This window comes from Homalodisca vitripennis, chromosome 5 (assembly GCF_021130785.1).
Source record: "Homalodisca vitripennis isolate AUS2020 chromosome 5, UT_GWSS_2.1, whole genome shotgun sequence".
Lineage (NCBI taxonomy): Eukaryota > Metazoa > Arthropoda > Insecta > Hemiptera > Cicadellidae > Homalodisca > Homalodisca vitripennis.
This window is the reverse complement of record NC_060211.1, coordinates 5,161,094-5,189,057: the sequence shown is the minus strand read 5'-3', so window position 1 is coordinate 5,189,057 and position 27,964 is coordinate 5,161,094. Positions and strand designations below refer to the sequence as shown.

At 34.9% G+C, this 27,964-nt stretch overlaps 1 protein-coding gene and 1 long non-coding RNA gene across 8 annotated transcripts in view; one reads left to right on the top strand and one right to left on the bottom strand.

The window, feature by feature from the left end:
- Positions 1-27,964, bottom strand: part of LOC124361729 (zinc finger protein 37-like) — a 246,677-nt gene that overhangs the window by 70,767 nt on the left and 147,946 nt on the right. For 6 of the 7 annotated variants that reach the window (XM_046815676.1, XM_046815677.1, XM_046815675.1 and 3 more), the window contains exons 2-3: positions 19,873-20,721; positions 9,128-9,190 (exon numbers count right to left, since the gene is read on the bottom strand). In XM_046815676.1, coding sequence (XP_046671632.1) covers positions 9,128-9,190; positions 19,873-20,388 — 579 coding nt within the window. In that variant the 5' untranslated portion in view covers positions 20,389-20,721. The remainder of the gene's footprint in view (positions 1-9,127; positions 9,191-19,872; positions 20,722-27,964) is intronic. The other variant, XM_046815680.1, reaches the window with a different exon arrangement.
- On the top strand, positions 1,374-27,828 carry LOC124361730. The gene is made up of 3 exons (XR_006922391.1): positions 1,374-1,749; positions 22,488-22,687; positions 27,468-27,828. It is a non-coding gene; the product is annotated as an uncharacterized LOC124361730 (long non-coding RNA).

Sequence of the window (27,964 nt, the reverse complement as noted above, 5' to 3'; positions counted from 1 at the left end):
TTTAGAATATGTGGATTACTCTCGCTAACTATATGTGGATTTTCACTTGTGACTTTGCTACAATACTAAATGCTCATATAGACGTAAAGACTTACCAGATTGCATAGATAAAGCACTTGGAGATTCAGAAAGGCACGTGCGGTTTAACCATCACTAACAAACCACCGACACAACATGTCTCGATAAATAAATCAGTTAGACGTAAACAAACGTTAAAAAGCCGTGACGGTGGAAAAACAGAGCAGTAAAACCTTCAATACGGGAAACCGGGTCACATATTTCACCGCCTCCATCGAGAAACGACGTTGCCGAAACGAGCGACCGACGAAAAGAAAAAGAAAACGAGACGATCGACCCCGCGAATGTTTCTTAACCTCTAACGATCGAAAAGTGAAGGCTAGGCCAGAAGCGGAGAGATGCATCGCCTCTGGAGTAAAAAATAGAAGCGGGCAAAAAATAAAACAAGAGAGTGCATAACGGAGGAGGCTGCCGGGAGGGGGAGCAGGTGAGGGGCGGGGGGAAGGAGGGGTAGCCGGGTGCATTCAGTGCATCTATGCGCCGACCGAGCGAGAGTTGATAAACTCATCATCTGCGTCTCCACTGTGCACAACACAACACTGACAACACCGAGCCGACATCGACATCGACATCGGCCCCGGCGTCTTACGGCGGCACCGCGCCGCTCGAGTTAGGTTAGGTCAAGACTGCTGCAAGTCATCGTCGTCTATAAGGTCCACTACGGGACGGGAAAGTACGGGATAATAAGCCGTAATGGTTTCTGGCCCGGGGCTCCGCTCTCTTGCATATGCACACATGCAGTACGGTCGAGTCGGGCATTCGCTTCGCCCACACCCACCGGCCGGCCGGCCCTCAGGCAATTATACCTCCTGTGGTCAGTCTACGACCGCGATATATTACCGACCTTCTCGTTCTGCCGTCTGCAGGCCACAGCTACGGCACTCCAATAAACAATGGCGAGCACAGAGTCCAAATGTAGGAACATTATAACTTAGTCATCAAGTGTGCTTCTCTTGATGTGACACCTGTAAATGCAAACATGATTTCTAAATACCTAATCAGAAAGTCTATCATTTTATTTTCGAAATATTTTCTATACATAACTCTGAACTGTGTAATAATGCCATTTTTTATATTTTATAAAAATCCTGTATGAGAAGTAAATGATTTATTAAATCAACAATCAGAAAATTGTATTTAGCTTGAGTAGCGAAATACTGAAAACATATTTTGAATCGTCAATTGCATTTCAAATTTGAAATAATATTTGATTGCAATAGTGCTATTATCACATAAGTATTATTAGACTTACATGGCCTTCAAACGAAAAGAAAAATCTCGTAAAATGTATTAAAATGTTTTCAAAACTAATGTTGCGTAGGGTGGTGAAATAAAATTTATACAAATCTTTTCATATACATATAAATTAAATATGTATTAGTAAATAATGAGTGTTTACCTATATATTTACGACACGCCGTAAGAACACATATCGGGTGACTGAGAGGAGTCCGGTATACTCGTATAGTATTACAGCAAGACAAGATGGCGTAGTGTTTGACACTACCGCGACCTACCGCAAACACGACAAAAACAGACGCTATCGTGCGTTGCTCTTGGTGTCGAGATAAGACCAAGACTGATCTAGGCCAATACCCTCCCAATTGTGGCGTTGTCGTTGTCGGAGCTTCTGTCTGTCGCTCTCCACTTTCTGCGTCTCGGTGATCTCTGGTAAAGTTGAACATACTCTACTCTCGCTTACTATGGAGTTAGTAGTAGGTTTACGTATCAGTAATGTACGAATTCAGTATTCATCAGAAAGTTGTTTACATATAAGTGAACCTCTTCAAGGTTAAATAACTGACAATAGCCTCACTATATCTTAACGACAGTTGGGTATCATGACAGGATTACTGTGCAACCCGTGTTGTAACTGACAGTTAGCTTGTGTAACATTTTATGTTGTGTTTGTATAGGTTGAGGTTGAAAGGATGCACACTAACGGCACCAATAAAAACTTGTTTGTCTATCATCAAATACAAATATTACTCCTCCAAAATAGTTTGTTGAGTTCTTTTCCTCATTGTGCCATTTTTATCAGCATTAAATATTACTCTCTCCTTAACTTCCACGGAAAATAAAAATGACGCCTCAAAACACGGTTTTAGGCAATAATTTGGTTAAGGATACTAATCCGTATTGCTATTTTTTTTCTCGAGAATTTCACATTACTGCACAGTTTTAGCTTCTTTCGTTTGGTAGAAATATAGACTTTAATTGCGCCTTTGAAAATATTTGGAAATATCGAGCTTCGTGCCAGTTTTATTCTTTTTTTAAACCAATTCCATTAAAAATACTAATATAAATCCAATGATGCAGGAAATGTAGGGATTCAATGGTTACATTGAAACTATTTTGGCTCACGACACTCTACTCTACTTAAGTTATTAAAATTATAAAAGAATATAATAATAAATTATATTATACTACATTATTTAAGAATATTAAATTATAAGAGAAATTTAAATTATATGAATTTTTACACTCTTACTAAACTTCTGTTGACGCATCAAATACTTAATTCCAGGATCCTCTATGTAAACTACACATTACTGGTTTCTAACATTTGGTATTTGTTTGCAGGTGAAATACTTTAATGTCTATTTTTTGAAAGTATAAGTTGTAACAAGATTTCTTAAACGATTACACACCGACATCCGATCGCGTAACATTCTCAGTACGGTAAGTGACTCGACTTTAATCTTCTAAACAAGAAGTTACCCGAGTTCAACGAGCAACAAGAATCAAAATAGACTAAAATAGAACACAGAACAGCAGAAAGCGGTTCCCAGCTCGGCCCGACCGACGTCACCTTGCGCCTGACGCCTGCCTGACTCACGGTCGAGTCAGTCGTCGTTTAACTGTCCAGAGTAAGAGCAAACTCGAATAGATGTATGTTGACATTTTTATTGTACACTGTGTCCACTCTGCCTGCCCTTTTGTTAAATATACTGGTGCTATGAAACACTGTTTTCTTAATATCAAAACTTGTATTTTAGCTTATTTTTAATACTATGGCAGATGCAAAGATTGAAACTTTACTAAATTTCTTCACAATTTCCGGTAAATTTGTTTGATATTATACGTAGTGCGATAAACCATGCTTTATGGGCAATGTACAACAGTGAAACATTCCTGACCGACATAAATACTTATTAAATAACATTATACCATACCAGAACTTCCACTTCGTTGAAACCGATAAAAATGAATTGCACCCTAGTATATACCGACTCGTGCGCCCCTCACTATGCATATCTAAAAACAACATTTTTAATTTACGTGTTGATGAGAAATTTTACTTTTTTAATTAACCCGAATAAAGATTACTACACTGGTCGTTCACCTTTGCCACGACTTATGTACTGACTGAAAATTAGTTTCTTAACTCCACTGACTGAATTATTAATGACTAATTACACAGTATGAAGTAACAACAAATCTAATAATGCATATAAACTAAATAAAAATAAAATATAAGTAAAATGGTGATTTTTGTAGCCCCGTAACTTGCTAGGATCTATTTTTTACTCAATCAGTGTTGTTAAATAATATTCTAGTAAATAAGTAATAAAATGTATTAATAATTATTTTTCAGCAGACGGAGTTGAGGAGAAGATGGTTTCATAATACCATCAGATTTAATTGCAATGTAAGAGCTTGAACACAATGGAGGTAGGTAAATTTAGTATGTTTAATAGCTTTGCCTGCAATCCCACAGACGGTTTAAGGAACTCCCAGTGAGATATGTTCATTGAAAATGTAAGAGCTTGAATACAAGGGAGGTAAATTTAGTATGTTTTAATAGCTTTGCCTGCAATCCCACAGACGGTTTAAGGAACTCCCAGTCAGATATGTTCATTGAAAATGTAAGAGCTTGAATACAAGGGAGGTAAATTTAGTATGTTTTAATAGCTTTGCCTGCAATCCCACAGACGGTTTAAGGAACTCCCAGTCAGATATGTTCATTGAAAATGTAAGAGCTTGAATACAAGGGAGGTAAATTTAGTATGTTTTAATAGCTTTGCCTGCAATCCCACAGACGGTTTAAGGAACTCCCAGTCAGATATGTTCATTGAAAATGTAAGAGCTTGAATACAAGGGAGGTAAATTTAGTATGTTTTAATAGCTTTGCCTGCAATCCCACAGTCGGTTTAAGAAACTCCCAGTCAGATATGTTCATTGAAAATGTGAAGAAAATTAAAAATGCGAATGGAATTCTCCAATTCTAAACATAACTCCATCCTTCTAATTGAAATTTATGTTAAAGTTTAGAGCCCAACGTTTAAAATATAATTTTTTTAAAATAAATAACTTGTTATATTTTCGTATGATGAAGAAATAAATTACGTAAATGATGGATATTCTTAAAAACGTTCGTTGCAGAATAAGGGGAAAGAGTTTACGTTGTCGAAGTAAAATCCGAAGCACAGTTTATCGCTCGAGCAGGGAGTAGCTGTAAACAAACTTATAAGCCGAGAGAAACGTTCACAAATAAGGTTTCGAGGACTACATATCCGATCTGTTTACGATTTCCCCGGAATGAACTGTCAGACAAAAGTCACGGCAATAATTATTATGCTCGTTTATTTCGTTCCCATTTTATTACGGTTTTAGTTGAAGTTTAGCTATCTGTTATTCCGAATTTATGTCGGAGGCGAGGTGGATGGGGTGGTGCACGCAGGGTCGCGTTTATCCCGGACATCAGCATACCTGCCACCGACCGTGGCCACTTAATGGAAAGAACACAATAGAACTAACTTACAATTGTATCACGACCGCCACGATTACATCGGTAATTTGGTTCCATAACGCCTTCGCCGCCCATTTTGTAACGGAAACAATCATCTGCACACTTTGAAAACTATTGTAGATCCAGATTACAGGGCTCCACTCGAGATTGGCCAAAAATGTAAACATTCCGGCCCCACTGCAGTTACTACCATTACACCACAGTGTAATGGTAGTAATTACACCACAGTGTAATGGTAGTAATTACACCACAGTGTAATGGTAGTAATTACACCACAGTGTAATGGTAGTGTTTCCACTTCCAGTTATAACAGTTGTTCTGACCTTGTATTGTAACTCGAAACACAAATACTACGTCACATATTGAGCTGAGAATTCACCTGAAACTCAGGCAATATTCAACTGTCCCACGAACGCCTGCGTCGCCGGTGGTATAGGCCCACACGTTATACCGGTGCTGTTTTAATGTAACATAATTTGCGAAGGAGTAAATATTAACCGGTTACTATAGATTCATACGGTTACAAAGAGAAAGCATCGAAATTCTGAAACATTAAAGATTTCTATGTGCTTCCAACTTTGTTGTCTGAGAAAATCCGAGAAAGCCTACTTTTGAGATCTGAATAATATTTTCCCACAATGATTAGACGTAAAGTAATTCTTGATATTATGCACTAAAATAAAAAAAAATAAAAACTGTAGGGAATCTACCGAAGTAGAAATATCGTTTTGCTGTGTATAAAACATTTAAGGCCACTAATCGTTTTAATAAGAGGTTTAACGATACTAGTACGCGTTTCTTTAAATACAAAGCATCGTTAGGTAGCGTATTTTTAGACTTTGTACCCATTCTCAAATTGCACCAGTAGCATCAAGCTGCTCTGCTAAGTACTGAGATATCTAGTATCAGTTGTAATGTAGTCTTATCACATCATAGGAGTTACAGTAGCCTATGTATTGTATTCTAGCTGTGCACAAGGTTAGACAAATGGTCTATAGCAAAAAGATGAGAAGTTGTAATAAATCACTAGCAGAAATATGTTGGCAGTTGCATGTAGAGAAGATGTACAAAGTGGTGTTGGGTGAGCCTGTGCTCTGCTAAGTACTGAGATATCTAGTATCAGGGGTTATCTCGAGCACACCAAGCTTCCGGGTGCCGCGACGTGACTCGCTGAGATCCACATGAATCACTTCGCTGTGTGTGCTGAGAGCTGAGAGCTGTGAAATGATCTTTTGAAAAACAATCGTTCGTCACATATCGTTACGGCTTTGTAACAAAGGTTTCAAGTGCAGATATATTTAACGATATAAGTGACTCTTGACTTTTAATTTATCTGTCTTCAACATTTGACTTTCTGGCTATATCTTCTGTTTAACAACTCCTCAAAGTTCACACCGTATAAAGTCCCAAGTGTCCTTTTTCGACAGTTACGGTAATTATAATTAATTAGCAGTATCCGGAATATTTCCATCTGTAAAATTATTGTAGCTCTAGTAGAATCAGTGCTATTCCTCCCAGAAATATTGTGGGAAAACTGCTTTAAGTAGCAATAACATTTTAACAATAACATGTGTTAAACATTTTTATTTTAAAATCGCAATGTCCTTTAACATCCCCTTACATCCCATCGTCCTGCTCCTGCAAGGATGTCTCATCAACGGTCGCCGTGGGAAACAAACAAGGACCGTCCCTAATAATAATGTATTCATCAAATGCATATCATCCCTAGAGCAAAAAACAAAACGGTATCCTCTTGGGAGACTCTCAATTGTTTAAACGCCTCATCCGTTTTTTGTCTCAGGTGGCGGCCGAGCCACACAATTACCGAAGGGGCGCACCTCACCTTCGGCTCCCTTCATATCCCGTTTCAATGTAAAAAAGTGTGAAAATTCATTTCCGGAACATTTAGGCAGCCGGCGATTGCGCAATACTGCATTACCGTTCATTAACAAATCAATCAGAAATCAATGATAAATCAGACCAAGGATCGGGTTTATGTATTGATAATTTAAAAAAGGTTCTCAATTCTTGCTAAACGAATAGCATAATAGTAGGCTATGATCACAGATACTAGATGGAAGAATATATTATACTAACCAATAATAGTGAATTAACAATATAATACTAAATAGGAAAATGTCTACCAGGATGCTAAAATAGGAACAATTAAATTTAGAAATGTCTAATGAATCAATAGATAAGTAAGTCAGTCGGTGTAAGTAGATAGTTTTTGACTGATTAAGTACTATAAATTCATTTCTTTTGGGATCTACATGTACTCAATCTCTCGAAGACCGCATATATATGTTTATACATATATAGACCGGGGGTTGTTTGGCTTATTTTTGATGAAATTATGGAGACATGTTCCTTAAATTCTACCACGAGGACATTAGGCTGATTTTATAAACTAAATATACCTAAACTTATATATCTTTGCGTGCAATTATAGAAGTCTATGTGAAGTAGGTACCTATATCACAAACCTAAGATAAGAATCATTAAATACCGATCAAAAACATAATGTCAGATAAGAGGTGATTTTCTAACCTTAAGGGAAGGAATCGTTTAGTTGCCGATCACAAGCATGATGTCAGATAAGAGGTGATGCTCTAACCTTAAGAGAAGGAATCGTTTAGTTGCCGATCACAAGCATGATGTCAGATAAGAGATGATATTCTAACCTTAAGAGAGGGAATCGTTTAGTTGCCGATCACAAGCATGATGTCAGATAAGAGGTGATGCTCTAACCTTAAGAGAAGGAATCGTTTAGTTGCCGATCACAAGCATGATGTCAGATAAGAGATGATATTCTAACCTTAAGAGAGGGAATCGTTTAGTTGCCGATCACAAGCATGATGTCAGATAAGAGGTGATGTTCTAACCTTAAGAGAAGGAATCGTTTAGTTGCCGATCACAAGCATGATGTCAGATAAGAGGTGATTTTCTAACCTTAAGAGAAGGAATCGTTTAGTTGCCGATCACAAGCATGATGTCAGATAAGAGATGGCGTTCTAACCTTAAGAGAGGTAATCGTTTAGTTGCCGATCACAAGCATGATGTCAGATAAGAGATGGTGTTCTAACCTTAAGAGAAGGAATCGTTTAGTTGCCGATCACAAGCATGATGTCAGATAAGATATGGTGCTCTAACCTTAAGAGAGGGAATCGTTTAGTTGCCGATCACAAGCATGATGTCAGATAAGAGGTGATGTTCTAACCTTAAGAGAAGGAATCGTTTAGTTGCCGATCACAAGCATGATGTCAGATAAGATATGGTGCTCTAACCTTAAGAGAAGGAATCGTTTAGTTGCCGATCACAAGCATGATGTCAGATAAGTGATGATGTTACCACAAACTCAATATTGAGGCGGATTGACGGTACGTGTACTCGGCTAGTGGGAGGCAGGAAGCATTGGCCGCAGATGCAATATGCTAATACTGCAGGTGGACCGGTCTCCCCTAACTGATCCCATGTCTTCGCTTTTTGCGCAACGAGCCATTCGTCATGGGAACATCGGGCAGTAAATCCCTCCTTAATTGCGATAGCTCTTGTAACGTACCGGGTCCTTGTGTCTGAAATACAGTACGATCCTTAATTCAGTTCTTTCTTAAATACACCCCGGAGTTTCATTTCTTGTGAAATTTGAATGGGTCAACATACGTAACAAAACTTATCTTTAACTTTTTTATGTGGTTTTATATATGAATCACAAAAGTGCACACGAACTTTGTATAAAAAACATGCACACAAACAACATCAAACACAAAACTCAAAACCAAACAAGTGGAGTTGTAGCAATGTTGTATAACGTTATATGCTTAATGTTTACTAATCCAATTTTACTTTTTTATTTGCCTAAGCACATTACTGAATGATCGCTTAGAAAGGCCAATGTTTCAATTGTATAATGTTGATAAGACGTGAGTTTTTAGTATAAAATTTTAAAATATCAGTTAGTTTTTCGTAATAATCTTAAAAATAGTGAATTGAAGTAAAGCTCATTTCATAATAAATTTTAAACACGTGTTAACGGATCAATATTGAACTAATGACATACGGGGTTAACACAAAGTACATGCACACGCGTCGTAAAATATTTATTGCAATTTCCATAAAACCATACAATAAATGCACACTTGTGTTACATTATTTGGATACACACAAAACTTAGCAAATGAAATATAACGATGTAAAATAAAAATGTAAAACATGAATGAAAAGCCAAAGACATGCGAATAATAATGGGATGGAAGGATACTCTACGCCACTGAGAAGGTTCCAAGATTGACTCACTCGTTGGAGGGTGGACCAACATTCTTCTAAGGTGCGGTCAGAGATCACGCTGTTGGGCCGGTTCTGTCCAGGCAGCGTGTGTAAACATACATAGTTAATACACACAATGTCATACTCCACTTTCTCTATGGATACACCATATTGTCCTACAGTCTCATGCTAATACTGTATCAGCCTGCATACTCCACACATCTTACACGGTAGTCACATACTCCTTACAGCCTGCATACTCCACTTTCTCTATGGATACACCATATTGTCCTACAGTCTCATGCTAATATCAGCCTGCATACTCCACACATACTCCTTACAGCCTACATACTCCATACTCCGCACAATAGACAGATCGACTAGCGTGACGGACTGGCATTGCCAGGACATTGTAGACAGTCACGGTCCAGTTCCAATACTTTCTTCTTTGTTTCTTCAACAATAAGCTATGATTTACCGCAAACAAGATTTTACTCTCAATAAATATCAGTAACTCCTCGTTCTCTCTAAATGTAGTTTAAATAGCACAAATAATATGTATTTATACTTTTACATCTCGGTATTAACGCTTTGAAAACGTAGATTGCCTTAAACACAAATTTTAAAATCAAATTTATTTATAGTCTTTAAAAGCCCTGACACGACCATAGTCCATAGTCTTTACATGCAATAAGACCGTTGTAAATGCAACGAGAAAAGTTCTTATATAGTAATTAAGCTCTATTGTTTGTTATAGATAAACATAAAAAATACCAATAAATAAATTACGAAAGAAACAGTTATAGATGCAAGTTAAAATTTGTTTAAAGTTTAAAGTTTTTATTTATAAACTTTTATTATTTTTAAATATAGTCAGGTGGGCTATGAATTTCCCTCATTATTGGTTCCATTGAGCATTTGCTACGTAGCTGATACAGTTTTATTACTCATTTTAAAAAAAATGCACCAAATTTGAATACATGCTATATGAGTAAAACTATCTCATTTTTATGGCATTTTAAATCAACTTAAAACCTTTATTGCACAATACATTAACATTGTAGTAATAATGTTGATAAACATTTAAATATATAGGGGATTTTAACCCATTATATTTCTTTTGATGTAACAATTTTAATTATTTATTCTTATAATGAAAGATAATTCTATTTAATTTTTAGATTTATTGGATTTACATTTAAACCATGTAAGGGGTCCAGGTATATATACTACGTTGCTGGATCAGATAGATGTCTTAGTACCAAACTGAGACCCACATTTTTCTGCAGTTAGGACGATTGTGTAATGTTGTAGACAGGAATATGATCGTGGGTTGTGTGGGAAAGAGCAGCGGCCGCGGGGGCCGGGGACGGACGCCTAGCTGGGACTGACGCCGCTACGCCGCCAGGGGGAGGCGCAAGGGGCGGGGCGCACGCGCTACCCTCAGACCACATACTTAACATATCCAGAAACAAAACGGATAATATTACTTATAATCATTTCTAATATTCACGCATGGTGGACCATCAACTTATATTATAGCTCTTATGTATATTCACTGTGTGCATTTGTGTCCAAAAATTGTTACCAAGGTTTGGGTTATTTTTTCATAAATGAAAAACGCATTTAAAGAAATGAATTATGTGTCAATGGCAGTATCTTTTTTCAATGGGGCAGTGTAGCGGGTACGATGGAAGTCACCCTTGTTAATTGTCAGAGAGGGTTTCGTAGTCCTAACTTCGTATAGTGAAATAAGACATTCTTTACATCTTTACCTGCTTTACTTCGGAAATGTTGAAAGTCGATGGAAATCAGTATAACAACTGCCTGATGGAAATAATTAAAATATAGGAATACTTTCATGTAGTAACAGTATTCCGGTCATGTTTATAGTCCTACGTTTATGAATAAATGCCCTTTACCGAGCTGGAATGAGAAACTTGGGTATGCATGGAGCAAATATCCATTAATTATTGATATTTGATATGAAGACTTAATTAAAAACAAATGGGTTTATGAACCCAAATTTGTTTTTATACAGGAAGTAATAGAGGAAAACGAAGGCAGACCAGAATGTTCGTGTGAGTTAAGCTGTGACAATGGCAGCCAGTGTAAGGGCGATACTCTGAAACCAATCACCATTGTCGGAAACACTTACATCGTAGCAGGTAAATGAGAGCTGGACAGGCTGTGCTGGAGGGGGGGGGGTGTGAAGAGATCAAGTACGATCATACTTTGATGTGCTGACAGTTTTATGATCAACGTTTTGGAAAATTGGGATCAGAATTGTCAAACAATCACCAGTCATGATACGGATGTAAGTGTAGCTTTATGAGTGTTTCCAAAGACCGATATTTATGTAGGCATAGAAAACACGCCTAGCAATTAAATATTGTGACCATCCTATGAAAGGCAAGTCCTACATTCCAGAGCATTGGAAAACTGAGGACAAACTGGTTATTCGAAGGGTGTTTGTTACAAAGCTTTCCTCACATGACAACAGTTTTAAATTAGTAGATTCGAGAAGCATGTTTTCCAGTAAAAGTGAGAATAGTTTTGTTACTCACAGGTCGCCTGTTTCAATATTATGTTCCGGGCCAATTAATTTACATTTGGGGTCAGAAGACCAAAGTCATGTGATCGGAACACAGAAGGGAGAGAGAGAGGGCAGAGTAAAGTGTTGATCACTGTATTGATCGCAGATTGGATGCCTAGACCTCAACACCCCTCTCTATGATGGCGAACTAAATGACCAAACATCACATGTGCAACCCCTACCTCCACCCTGCTTCCTCTCTGTACCGTGTAGGGTCAAACTTGCCGACACCAACTCTGTCGATCACTGATCGAACTTTCGGTGTTACTATGCCGACGTATCAAATACTACAATTGCAAAAACTTTCCTTTTTTACTCCTTTGCTAAGGTAGTACAGAAAGAGTAGTGGTAACGCAATACAAAGTGCCAAAATTTGGAATATTCCATTTTGCTTTAAGGTATTAATATTATTGATCAATAAGACGACTGATTTTGTGCAAAAACTGTTCGGAAACTTTCTTAATCCCCAGAAGTAAAGTAAAACGATCTAACAATAATTGTAATATGTTTTGCATTTACAAAACTTTCATTTTTGTTACCTTGACAAGGTCTACTTTATTCTATAAAAGATCAATAGACTACCGTGACTACCCATATAAAGCGAGAAAAATTCGTTATTTCCTTTCGTTATTAAATCTTGTATAAATAAATTGTGTGCTACCGAATAAATTCAAACTTTATAAGTAATTTAAAAGTAAATTCTGTTTGCAATATTATTCGAGAAATCAAACTCAAGAGCTACAGTTTGTGCGGGAGATCATTGGGAGTTAATAAACACGGTGTAGGGGAATAAAAATTAAGTCAATTAAAAGTTGGGTCGTGGGAACAGATTGAGGGTAAACGTGTATGAGCTGGTCGGCTTTAAAACCTCTCTGGCGAGGTGAAAAAACGGCGTTAAACGGCGCCAAGAGTGATGTGTCAACGGTGAGGGGGAGGGGGGCGGCTCGCTCACCGAGCTAATTTCTCGGCACGCTTCAGCATTTTTAACGAACACCATTCACAACATCGGCCGACAAAAAACAGCAAATATTTGCAGACCCTCGTGTCTTAATTGTGTCGCTCACCGAGTTTATTCTTCGGACATCTCTGACTTCCGCCGTCAGAGTGATTTTACTTTTTACTGCTTTTTTACCTGTTTTAAATATTAAGTCTATCTCCATTAAGAAGTAACGAAAAGTTAAGTTAAGAAAACCTAAAAAAGAAACAGGTAATTACAAACATTTTGCTTCACCTAATTTACAAACAGATAGCCTACTCGATCATTTTGAATAAGATAAGAAAATATGATTATATACTTAATGGCAGTAGGAATGTCATGTCGGTGGTGAGGCTAAGTAGTGGGGGGGGGAGGGAGTTTACAAAGGAGATTATAACCTCTTGAGGTCCCATACGGGTCCAAAATTATAAAATAAGACAATTTTTGGGAGAAATTTTTCCATACACAATAATTTAGAAACTCCTAGAGCCTTTCCTATTTAAAAAGCTGTAGCTACTGGCCATGCTTTTATGTTCTGGAAATGGTGTGCATCCACTAACTCCTTAAACAGGTCCATATTAATAAATTCTGTACATTTTGCTCACCTTTCTAAATAAATATGACCCTGTTTAGAAGAGGTAAGATTTCTCTCAAAATGTTGTTCGCATGAGTAGCAAAATTTTACACTCAAATTGTAATAAGCAGTGCCGTTATCAAGTTAACGACGCATGATAATTGTTTGATAAACCTTCTTTTCCATAGTTGTATAAAATAAGATTAAGCTTTAATGTCGCCCTTTTCAATTGACACGTTAATTGTAGAATTGTGTGGTGTTGGATTACTGTAAATATGATACCGACGATTTGTCTAGTTATGTACTTATGAGGTTGGTTTGGCAGAATATACCAGACGAAACCAGAGAATTCCTGGAATCACAATGAGTGTGACAAGACTGCAGTCGGTCGTAGCGAAATCTGAGAATTTCATATGCCACCATGATGGTGGACAGAGGGTTGTAGCAAAATTGATGAAATACGGGTGCCACCATGAGGGTGCTGCAAGGGCTGCAGAACTGGTGGCGGGTATAGAGACATATATCTATCAAAGCCGGTGAAATTCGCGTACCATGAGGTTGGTGGGACACCCAGATGTGCAGGCAGAACCGGTGATCATGAGGCAGCCTCATGATTATCAATGAGTCAGTCTCGTGAGGCAAAGTCGATATAATAAAGTCGATATAATGCGGTTGTAGCATTGGGTTTGTAAGGACAAGTTTGCAAGCAAAACCAGTGTATTTCCAACGTCACGAGGGTTTAAGATAAAATGTTGGATTCTCAATTCTACAACGAAGATGAACACAAGGATTTACTGTTGAAATCAGTGAATGTTTTATTTGTATTAGATTTGTGAATGAGATGCAGTAAAAACATGTTTTCTGGGTTATAAATAAAATGACCGAAATAAAATATTCTAAAAGAGTCTTAATTGGTTTGATTAATTTTATATTAAAATCCAATCCAGGTTGGGTGACACCAGAAGTCACGTATCTTAATATTACATTTCATTTAATGATGAATCTATTAAAACAATAAAACAATATAAAACAATATATATATATATATATATATATATATATATATATATATTTAGAATTCAAGTATTATCATATAAAAATGTCTGCAATAAATAAATTAAAAAGGTGGCAAATTTATTTAAATCCTGATGTTAAACTGAAATGCTTAAAAATAAGAGGTAACATAAACTTATACGAACAGAAATATTACAATAATATACATGAAATTACAATTTCTAGTTAAAATTGAAATGAACTTTGGCAAGAGTAAATTTATCATCTTATTTTCTAACCAAAAATATTATTTTTATATTACTTTTGTGTTGAAAAATGTTTTAGCCTTGGTTTTAAGCTTTTCTTGTACTTGAATATTATAAACAAGGGTTTAGGTGTTATTTTAGTAACAAAACAATATTATCCAGAAAACATAAAAGCTACACAATGACAATTTAGGACATTTAATTTTTTGCCATTTGTGTTTATTGTAGTAATAGCTGATTTTTGCTAACACTCCTCATGTTGTCAAAATATAGAATTTTTAAAACTACAAAGTCTTGCTCTCAGTTCGCATGCATTATCACAAAAACTATAGATAGAAGCAGCTTATCAGAAAAGGCAAGGTTATCACAGTGTACTAAAACCAGTGTTTGCAATGATCCTTCTCTTAATAGTCTCAAGCTAGTATTTCACATGTACCGGGTATTTCGCCTTGCCAGCTTGGATGATGCGACAAGTTCTATATAGGGGCTCAACTGGAAATTTTGCCTTGCCAGCTTGGATGATGCGACAATTTCTATATAGGGGCTCAACTGGAAATTTCGCCTTGCCAGCTTGGATGATGCGACAATTTCTATATAGGGGCTCAACTGGAAATTTCGCCTTGCCAGCTTGGATAATGCGACAATTTCTATATAGCGGGCTCAACTGGAAATTTCGCCTTGCCAGCTTGGATAATGCGACAATTTCTACATAGCGGCTCAACTGGAAATTTCGCCTTGCCAGCTTGGATGTTGCAACAATTTCTATATACCGGCTCAACTGGAAATTTCGCCTTGCCAGCTTGGATGATCGTAATGACTGTGTAGTGGCTCAACTGAAAATTATGCCTTGCCAGCTTGGATGATGCGCCAGTATTCTATATTCTATTCATCTGCTTTACCAACAAATCTCTGTCTTGCAGGTTTGGATGATAGTGCTATGCATTTTCACCGATTTTACCGGATCGAAATCTGCAATCCGTTTTTTTAATCTATTTTAAGTAAGATAGATTTTGGTCTTGTCAAAAAATATCAAGGTTTCCTTTTATGTCAATCATTGCCCCATAGCAATGGTCACATTCAAAGGAAACTTAATAAAACTCATAGTAGTCATTGTTTGTATATTGATAAACATATATAAACAATTTTGTATAGTTAATGTATTTTTTATATATTAGTCGTATAGACAACCATATTATATAATTTTAATTTACTCTTGGCATTTACAAACATAGTACAAACAGTAAATTAATACGGAGCTATTCGAACACGACAAAAGGAATGAAATGTTTGTAAAATAACTGATCTCATATTACAAAAGGAATAAAATTTAGTAAATTTGTCAATATAGCACAGTTAGAATTGAAATAAAACAGAAAAAGAATACATTTTAATAATGAAGATAAACCAGTCTGGAGCAAAAACATATTTTTGAAGGATCAAGACTTATACCCTTCCTAAATTTAGGAAAAAGTCAGAATGGCCATTTCTTGCAATTGAAGAGAAAGACAAATATATGGTTAACACGAAAACATATTAAAATTATATCTGTTGTCATGCAGTGTAAGTTATAGCATGATGAGTGCGCGCTAGGAGAGGGATGGTGCGCGCACACAGGGGAGTCTGCGCACAGCAGAGCCCTTCCCTCCCTCATAGACCAACACAAAAATATATCTCGCCAACACAACTATTTTATTAAAAATTATTATTGGCACGTGTGGTTACTGTCAGTTCAGAAAAACGTTTATTTTATTTCTTGAAGCTTTTAATAATAGAACCAGGACAGGGTTGAAACAATTGCTTACTGGTTGAATGAAGTAGGCACTGTGAAACATTCATGTTTAAAGTTTATAAAAGTTTATAAAAATATTATAAAATTTAAATTTAAAATTATTTCTCCATTACAGTTTATAATAGTAAGGCATCATTGGATAAATTGCGTTACATTTTTTTGACCAGCGATGGTCTGAACCGGCAATACATTTGTGTTCCTATATTTTACATATGACCAGGTAAAAAATATATGAAAACTTTAAATTGTTTCCTATACAAAAATAATTGTAGGTTTGGTGAATAACGAAGTATTTTATTGTGAATATTGCACAACATCACATATTAATCTTACCTTTAATTTGTTATGGAATATTTACGGCCAACTCATTCATTATTGAATGTGAGTATTAAACACTAAAATAAAGTAATACAGTTGAACTTTATACTTTAGGACAGGGGCAATTTGAATAGTTTTGAAACTTCTAAATTCATCAAATTTTAATGCGCATTATAGCTCTTAAACTTTAAATTATTTATATTTTCGTATACATTATTTTAGTTTAACTTGACAAGGTTCTTGTAAAAGACTTAGAATATTAGCTGGTAATTTAATAAACAAAATAAAAATGTATGCACTGGTACAAATTAATGAAAACTCAAATATTTTATCTAGGATACTTTACTTGTATAAATAAATAGTATAAAAAATTATAAACAGGTTAAGACCATGTCATTTTTGTCAGATTATACATGTCAGGATCAAATTATTATTCATAAAAACGTTGTACTGTATATCTATAAATAACACTGATTAAACTTCCACATAAGACCCTTGTATAGTTTAAAAATAAGTTGTATACGTTAAGAAGCAAGTTCGTACTCATATCTACATTATAATGGAATTATATGACATTTCTTCAAGTATGGATGCTATATTTGTATGGATATATGCTAAACTCAACGATGGAAAATTTAAGCTCCGATCTAATGCGAAAGTAAAACGCTAGAGAACTTTAACATCAGACATTAGAGATTTTCTTTAAGGTTTATGATACAAAATAAACTTGCATTTTGTTGAATTATAGGAATTTAAAAAAAATTATGGTGTCTTAAAATGTACAGTTTTGCTTATCAAAATAAAATAAAAATACATAAAACTTCGTAAAAACTATTCAAGTATGTTTAAATTTAGTTATTTTTGAAAACGATAATAAAAATATTCTAATTTGATATTAAAAAATGTTTAGGATATCATCAGTTATTATGCATAAGTATAAATTATTTATTGTTAGGGTTTGTATTCCACGTGTAAGAAATCCGCATGTATGTTGTGTAGCTGCGAATGTAAGTTTCTTATTTTTTACGTCAAAAACTTTTAAATACTATCTTATTTTGTGCAATTCACTGTTGCCCAGTTTTGCAAAAATGTTTCTAAATAATATACAATTCTTTAAATTGAATCAACATAACAACCAAACACAAATTGAGATATTATCAATTTTGCAAATAAAAAATTTGTATTTGGAGTCTGATATTAATAAACAGAATGAGTTCATCTGATGAAACAATATTCAACTTTATAGGTTTTAGATTAAAGTATTTTAAATTAGTTGTAGCTGCAGACTCTGGGAGACTTTTAGTAAGGCGGTAAAATAATAAGTAACTGTGTAAGTTGCACTCTTAAATCTTCTGTCCATACATTATTTAAATTTAAAATGTTTGGAAAAAGGAAACACTAATATAACAAAATATAAGTCCATATATAATTAAAGTCAATATTGGTTTAATAACCATTCAGACTTTCTTGCAGCTCGAAGTTCTCTGAAATGAATTACACTTCGTATTTTTTAAACTAATATGCTTCATACACGGGGACACAATTAATCCACACACAAGATAATAATAAAATACAATATTTATGTATTGAAATTATAATTGTAATATTATCACGCCACTAAAATGATGTAAACTTCACTTGTACTGTAAAAAACACATATTTCACTAACTATGTAGCAAACATATTAAATATAATATAGCGCGTTGTACAATCAATAAAAACAAATGTCAATTTCACGTTTTATAATAAGCTCATTTATATTATTACATAAGCGAAATAATATTAATTTCACAAGATTACATTATTAAATAGTTGTAAATTGAAATAATATTAGAGCCGGTTTATAATTTGTTTGTTATGCTGAAGGGTTGCGCGCGGGACGAAGCGGGCCCGGCATCCCTCGATAGCGGGACGGCAGCCCTCGGCCGCGGCATAAATTAATTCTTAGGCTCGCTTCTGTGTTAGTATGCCGGCCCTTGTCAGTTATAACTGAACAATATTATTTTAGTACATATTTATATATACGCAATAATTTTGTTATTTGTAAAACAGTTTGTGTTTTAGTAGTTTCTTTCCTTTCTTAACTTTTTAACATTCCGCACGCGAATTCAGGAGTAAATTGCAGATGAACGAGTTATTTGCAAAAATCAAACCAACATAAATATGCAAATTATTAATTAATGTATGGCTATTCAATTACAATTATTAAGCAAAATATTACATACATTTTAGGATATCAGGACTTAAAATAAATTCCTCATAAAATATGTTAGTACCAGGAGAATGAATAAAAATATATGTAAAGTAATTTAATCGTAGTAATCTAAACACAACAGTGCAATCATTTGAAAAATTGAATAAAAAACCGATGCCACATTTCTTAATTATTTACTGACAATTTAATCTTAATTTAACATCTACAAAAGAAAATTGACAAATATCAAACGTATTACAATAATATATTTAAAAAGATAAAATAAATTTTATTATAACTTATTATATTGCTAAAAATGTAAAAACGTAATTTGTTATATATAATTTATTAACGACAAATAGTTTAGTAACGCAAACTGGAGGAATGCGCATCGGAGCGCAGCGTAAAGTTTTTACCTCGTAACACCTTATTTACAGAAAACTGAGGGGAATTAAAGAAATAAATTTTGGTTTTATATTATTTTTAAAATGTTAAATTTCTAATCGTAAATATATATATATAATAGCAAGTGGATACATGTATTGGTAAGTGTATTTTAAAACGGAATAACCGAAAAATAACTCGCTTGAAGTACTTAATAAATATAATAAACAATTTATTACTTCAAAACAGGCAATGCCCAAAGTAAAATATCACTTAAATTCAAGGTATAAACGATGTATGTGTTTACGAGCGAAAACACAATTTTTATGAATTTCTGACCATAAAATTTGTTTATGTTATGAATGGCAAGTAGGTATTTTTTTATAGATAGTTAAAAATGATCGATAAGCTATTTTATGATTTATATGACAAGCCTCAATAATGTATCGATAATTCTCAGTACGTATTACGTTAACTGCAAATGTTGGTTCAAACGGTTAATATTATGTAACCCACAAATTTGTGAGGATGATTTCTTCATATGATATACCGTACTGTTGTTATATTTATGTAGTATTATGTTTAGAGTTAAAGGTTTTTCATTTATGATTAATTTTGTCCGGTTAAAAATGTCTCTAGAAGTGGAAGGATCGCCTTAAATTAATATCAGAAAATGATTTGTTACCTGAAATTCGTTGACTAATTTATCGTTCATCATCTTGTTGTCGCCCACCAGCGCGAGGGCGTTGGACGGTCCACCTACGGGCGAGTGCAGGCCGTCAGAGGGCGGCTCCGGCGTGCCAGGCCCGGCGGGGGCAGTCGAGCTGTTGTTGGGCGTGCTGTGGCCCTCGTTGGGAGACTGGAGTTGTGGTTGTTGCGGTTGTTGGGGCTGCTGTTGAGCCTGTTGTTGCTGCTGCGACTGTTGCTGTTGCTGGTGGTGCATCTGCTGCTGATGCTGTTGGTGTTGTTGCATCTGCTGTTGTGCGTGCTGCAACAGCGATTGCGGTTGCATGGGTGGCGGCGTGGATATCGAATTGTTGTTGTTACTGCTCGTGTTGTTGTTGTTGTTGTTGTTACTGTTGAGGCTGTCCGTGGGCGAGATGGGCGGCGGACCTCTCGCCTGGTGCCAGAAGTCGGCCGCAGGATTCATCTTGAAGACTGGCCTCTGGATGAGCACCGGCTGTTGGATGTCGGCCGACATGGGGCTGTCCTCTCCGGGGCCTTCGCCGGGGGAGGCTCTGAGGTCGAGCGGTGTGGATATCGTGGTGGATATCGTCCTGGTCTCTGGCGGGCAAAATGCAGGGGGCTAACCCTCTAGATTTGTACTTTTTTCTGTGACCGAAACACAGTCTTTATAGGAACATTAAAGTCGGTAGAACAGCGGAAAGAAGTTGAGGAACACTTAGTGAAGGGATTGTCCTCTCTGTACGCACTAACACAGTCCTACCACGTGATCAGAGTCTCTGCCGGCCGCCCAGGGAACTATAGCACTCACCGTCCTCTCTTTCGGTCGATCAGCACCAAGTTTTCTTTTCTGAAAACAAATTGAATACGAATTAGATTTTCAGTTAAATCTGTATTTAAATATATACCATTTTATACTACTGTACTATATAATCAAAAACAAAACTATCCATTATGTCGAGGTATTGTAACTAGCCATAGTGACATAATACATCAAAATAAAATAATTTATTATAAATCGATTAATAATTTGAAAATAAATTTTAAAGTTTTGTGTATAAGCGGAAGAAATTTAAAAATAATTTTAAGAAATTTATGTTCCAATTTATGCTTGGTAGTAAAATGTTCTAAGTCCCGATCTTGAAGATGCCTGAGCGTCTTAGGGAAGTACCTTGAGACACGCCCGGCGGGAGACAGCGCACGACTGAGCGCCGCTAGTATCAGGCGGACTTATAAGAGGAGACGTTTGAAGAAAGTGCGCGGGAAAAAAATTCGCCACATGATAAAAATTGGGGGTGTAAAGAAGCCGAAGACGTGAGGCGTGAGGCGCGGGGAAGGAGCAGCGCGCCTAGTCGCGTCGCGGCGGTGACTGAGCTGAGCGTCGTGGCGGCGTCTTGCCTTCCACCCGAGGGGAAGGAAACTTGTGAAAGAGACGGGGAGACGATCAGCCCTTCTCCGTCCGTTCTTTCTCTCTCGCTCTCTCTTAGAAAAACCCCTCTCGTTCTCTCTTATCCCCTCCACCCACACCGTGCTCACGATATTTTCCTTACAATTTTCTGCGCCGGCGTCTCTCCCCTCCACGACGCACCGTAAGATTTTCCCCCTCTATTTCTCCGTCTTTCCACCCCTCTACCCGGCCCCTGCAACGGAGAAAAGTCGTGTATTATATGGAAGGGAGAATCTAAGGGTTAAAAACCGTAATGAAAAAGAGGCTCGACCCTTCCCCCTCGCTGCAATTTTTATTCCTCCCCGCCCCCGCGTGACCGGCGGCCGGTGCATATCTTGTGGACACCACTCCACTTCACTCCACTTGCGCATTTCTTATTTATTTCTTAAGTGCTTCCTCAAGGTTTTCACTTGACAGCTCATAGTTTCGTGTTCACAAGGAAAATATATAAGTGTAAATATTTCAGATACAATAAGAAACGTTTTCAGTAATATGATAATTTATTGTTCTGTCAGAAATTTTAGATATTTTTTCAAATTTAGGAATTAAGTTGTACTAATGCACCTGATGGCAAAGCAAAGTAAATAACACTCACTTTTAAAAACGAAATTCCTCAAATATCAAAATTGTAGCTAAAATATGTCCCGTACCTAACTTATATTTGTATACAGCACACAAATTACACATTGCTAGAAAAATATGCATTAAACTGTGGGAATTTAAAATTTTAATATAAAGCATTGCACTAACTAACTAAAGAGTGATGTTCATATCATTTAGAGAAAGGAAACATTATCTACTGTAAAGATCTACTGTTGTTCCTACTATACTACGATTGATCATCAACCGAATAGATAAAAACAATTTTCGTGTTAAAACTATATATATTACAACAATGTAGAATTTACCGAGCTGAAAATGAACGCATAAAACAAAGAAATAAAGTAAAACAAATATTGTGTTTTGTAAAATATATTTTTTACACTTCAAAAACGTACAACCTACGTATAAATTTATCTACATTATATTTTATGCGGATGTAAGGTTCTTACAGAGATCGGTGAATTATATTTTGGAGAGGAATAGAAAGACAAAATAATCCATATTGCAGAGTTTTCTGTAATTATCTCTCCCCCACATTCTATAAATTTTATTTTATTTTGAAACAGATTTAATCTTCATGCGCGTCTGCTCCGCGCACTTCTTGCCTGACCACTCCTGATACCTAGCGGAGAAGACTCCAACTACAACGAGGGATGGAATGAAAGGGTGAACTTTTCTGTTATCAGCGCGCCCTAGCGTCAGACGCGAGAACTGCTCGTTCCCAGACATACGGGACCCTTCATCTCTATAGGTATCTCTCTCAAAGGTAAGCTTTTAAGTATTAACTGCTATTACACTTTTTGTCGTTAACAGTACTTAATTTCGGATCATATTTTTAAAATGTCATTTAAATTCAGTAAAGTTATTTTGAATTAGATATGATAATAATTTTAAATTCATTAAATCTTAATTTATAGGATGTTAAATAGTACTATTTGACATCTAATATTGATAGACATATTATTGTAATTTAAGAAATTAATTTTAAATATTTAAAATAATACCTAAATAAAGCAATCAGTCATACTGCACTAATATTTAAAAAAAATATAATTCGATTCATAGTTTATGGAAATTTGTTGTAAATTTTACTAAAAACTAATAACCATAATTGAAATATACAAAACTGTCAATAAAATCATAGTTTTAATTAAAATTATTCTAGAAAAATAAAGTGGTAATTTAATAAAAATGCATATTTTAAATCCAGCGGTGCTATAAATATGCATATGTAATATTAAAAACAATAATGTACTCGTTTGTCATTCCGTTATCGGGTTTTAAAAATCGGTACATAAACGTTAGAGCTATACTATTAAATTGTCATGAATACTTCATAGAAAGTGAGCGAAGTTTAATATCAATGTTTTTTTAAATGCGATTGAACCACATGAGTTTATGAGCGAGTCGGTCGGTGAACTGTAGCGTGGAAAAGAAATATTCTAAAATGTTTACTATTTAATATACGTCGATGTGATACTTAAATAAGTACAGCCGATTTGTCACTTTGGATTATCACAAATGCAAAAATGCACCGAGTTAGTACTTAAATGAAATGGATATAAGTTAAATAAATTGATGGATTTAAATAACTAAATGATGTCAAAGCGAAAAACAATGTCTTTAGCAATATTTTCTGATAGTTTTAAATTACTGAAATGTTATTCTTTCGTAGTAAATTAAAGTTTATTATTTTTACTAATTAAATGATAAACATTTATAACTTATTTAATGACGGTGTAAGTTACATAACATAAAAACTGAACATTTTTAAAGGAGACTGCAAGTTGTATAAAAGTAAATATCCACAAGTATATCCAAATATTGTGCACAAATTATATATTTATTAACCTAAAACAGATCTGTATTTGACAAAATTCTAAAAATCATTGTAGTCTTATGCCTATTACTAGATTATTCATATTTACAATGAACGGTTAGTTAGAGAACGATTTTACATTGGTTCCAACACATCACGGTTCTTATTGTGTTGTACTGTTCTAGGTTTTCAATGGAAGGTACTTTTTGAAAAAATCACGTGACGTAGAATCAAATTGCAACACTGTAAGTGGTACACAAGTGGTTAAATTATAAATTACTCTTTTTACGAGGAAATCATTATTTTGTCCAGATACTTACGGCACAACGAGAAACAAAATTAGTTTTATCGGAGCGACAGTCACCTTTACCCTGCTGAAAAAAATAACACCAATGAACGCATTAAGGTATGAATTAGCGGGAGAAGTCGTGAAGGTGGAGACTGCTGCTCAAAATACTGGGAAAACGCATTAGATATCCAATTGACTCACGCCAAATGAACACTGGTGAAGTTATCAAGAAATATAGTGATAATTGTCTAGAACAGAACAAGAGAAGGCAATAAAATAAAAATCTTTGTATTTGTAACGTTGCCTTCAATAAAAATAGATAAATATGTAAATCATATAAAAAACCAAGATCAAGTACTGTAAAAAGTCAAATAAAAAAGTTGAACATTATATTGAATATTCAAATGATACAAGCTTTAAATTATTTCAAACGGCGGAGACTAATATATTTTTAAACCCAGCTCCAAACGATAATAAAAACTAGATGTATTCAAAATGTAAGTAACTAAAAATCATAAATATTACCTTGTTCATGAGAATAATTCCGGATAAACTGAACTTTAGTAGGATGAGATAAAACGTTAAAAATAAGGGGAACCTTAAAAATTTGAACTGGCTCAAAGGATTAGACTCACGCATTGTGGGAAAAGTGTTTTTATATTCGTAATTATCTTCTTCTGATGGCATAAAAAATGACAAAGGAGTATCCTGCATAGTGCAGTAAACCGGTATGGATCGTGAACACGGAAGTCCTTCCACTACCACGGACATCGTCCTGTGGATGTTTTAGGACATCTTTGGTGGTTCCTACTACACACGATATCTACTGGGTGCGGGTGAAGCCGCGGGTAACGGCTAGTGAGTAACAAAAGGAGAAGAGTGGAGACGGAACGCACTAGACTCCCGCTAATACATTCCGTTTAGCCGGACGCCAGAGCTACGTGTAGATGCTATCTCCTCAATAAATAAACACAAAGCAAATGCACACTTTATCAGTTGCATACTCGACTGAAATATTGCACCTCGAGTCGATGTAACAAGGCCGACGTGGGTTCAGCGGCTGTACCCTTGTACCCCCGTTCTGTACCCGCTACCCGCTACCCGTACCCGCCTCACCTGGCGTTCCCGCACACGTTTGTGTACATGTTTATGATTTCACTAAGTATAAGAGAAGCAGGTCTACTTTCGCTAACAATACTCCATACAAATTGTACTATGGTACATTATCAGATTTATACAATTGTTTACGCGACAAAGCACATATTTACGTAGACCAGGAGACGTTAGAAATGAAGATTTAAACTATTCTTAATCATAACGTGTCTTATAAAACAATACAAAACTGAAAATCTCAGATATAACTGAAACTTTGTCTTATAGAATTAATGAGTGATTTATTGTTTGAGGAATCTCAATAAAACAAAACAGAAATTTCAATACAGGTTAATAATACTTATAGCATTCCAAAATCATTAAAAATATGTGTTTGCTTCTAATACTAATGCCTATGTTTTTCCAAAACAATAAAATGATCTAATAATTCATTCAATTTCTTGATTTTTGTATGGTGATTTGGGTAAGTATCTAAAACTATGTATTATTTTATACATAATTAGCATCAACCGAAAGATCTTAAACTGCAGATATGATTTTGTGGATTTAACATTGATCCGACTATAGGGTTCTAAGCGGTCCAAGGTTATATACGAGAATGTTTTTATTTAGTTTAAAACAGCTGATTACTAAAACTCACATGTGTTGCTTAGGCAGATATTCTCAATCTATTAACCAGTTAGTTGGTTATAAAATACTAATTTTTAATTTATCTTAAAAATTATTTTATAATTATTAAGTACATTTTATTCAATGGAAACTAATATATCTAAGTTAATATGAATTCAAGTAAAATATTTACTAAAATGCCTGTGTAATTAAAGAAAAATAATGTTTTATATAATTATACATCTTTCATTCCAATAAAAATGTAAAACGATAAATTGTATGTGTGTCGTGCGTCCCTTCCGGGGTCATGTTTTGTTTTGATAAAGAAGCATTTCGCTAAAAGTAATAAGCTTATTCAGCTAAAACTTAGCGATCTGCGCAAAGTCTACAATTATATTCTGCACTAAATCTCCTTGTGTTGAACATCTAATGATTATCATTGAATATATATTTCTTCCGTTTGGATTTCATTTTGTCTTGGACCCTTGTACATTTCAACGTCTCTGCAGTCGCGGCCGGAATGTAGATAGATTTCCTATGAAGTTTTCTTAATTATGCAGTATTACTTTGATAGACGCCCCCAATTATAGAAGCTTAGTTTCTCAATTTTGTTCGAAAATAAATATTTTAATGTTATTGAAATTTAGTTATTTATAGCTAATGTATGTTTAAAAATAGCGCGAACCGCATATGAGTAAACATTCCCACTCAAAAGTTACTCGTATGCTAAATTCGAATTTGGGTAAAAATATAGTTTAAAGAACATGTTCTTAAAACGGAAAGTATGATTTTGGTATGAAGATTAAGGATAACTTAAGCATATACTTATATGTTGCAAATTAAACTTACATTTTCGATTAAATAAATATTTATTATTACAAAACATATTTTTCCCAAAATGAATAAAGGTGTTTGAAAGATGTTTTTAAGTTCATGGTTAAATGATGACAGTAATTCTAGCATATTATGCACTATTTTCCATTAAACAATTTTTTACAAATTCATAAAAGACTAAATTGCATTTTGAAAGGAATGGAAGAGTGATGTTACTGACGATGAATTATTTTACTGTTCTAAACAGAACGCACTTTTGTAGCTTTAAATGAGGTTATGAGGTATAATTTATTCCAATAAACTTTAAGCACCAAGCACAAAAAGGACGCTAAATGATATTTATCGGAGTATATCACGTGTAATCTAAGAATTATGTGCTTTCGCAATATTTGAATATGAAGTAAATAAAAAATAATGGAAAGTGAAGCAATTCTATGGTCCTAATATTGTACACAATAACTCTCAAACGTATCCTCAATTAATTAGTAATCTCTCACTGTTTTCTTCAATCCTCTTTCCTGTTGAATAACATAGCCTTCAGGAGGAAGCAATAAGGAAGCTCGTACTTTGTTCAAACTATGCATACTTTGTAAAAAGTTTCATGACTATTTAATTGCTGATCGTATTGACATGTTATATAATGGTAAAGTCTAAGTAATACTAAGTGTTTATTATTAATAACAATAATTGATGTGTTGCAGACAAATCAACATAGCCTTCAGGAGGAAGCAATAAGGAAGCTCGTACTTTGTTCAAACTATGCATACTTTGTAAAAAGTTTCATGACTATTTAATTGCTGATCGTATTGACATGTTATATAATGGTAAAGTCTAAGTAATACTAAGTGTTTATTATTAATAACAATAATTGATGTGTTGCAGACAAATCAAGTGATGCCGTTTTCCCACACTCAGGGATTTCACACTTTACGTGCAGAACTACATACTTACTACTACTACTACTACATGGCGACAGTTGTTCACACTTTTATACGTTTCATGGCTAAGTATAAATGGAACTTTGTACCAGAGTTCTCCAATCAAAATTATGTTCTCTGTTTTTGAAATTTGGCGAGGTATCTTAATTCTCTGTTTTACTCAAAGGTACTCCAAAGTTATTAGGATTTTCTAATAAACATAATAATAAATTAATCACTTTATTCATCTATGGCAGATTAATTAATGGCACAGCATTGTTTTAAATGTAGTTACCTCAGTACCGTAATAAAATCAATTTGCAGTGTATGCATATATTTTCGAACACAGTTATTCTTTGTTTGAAATTTATTTTTCACGATGGAAGGATTATGAAGGAAACTGGATTTTCCGGACATCTATCATTGTTCAGTGATAACATAGCTATGATTGGAAGGGTCGAT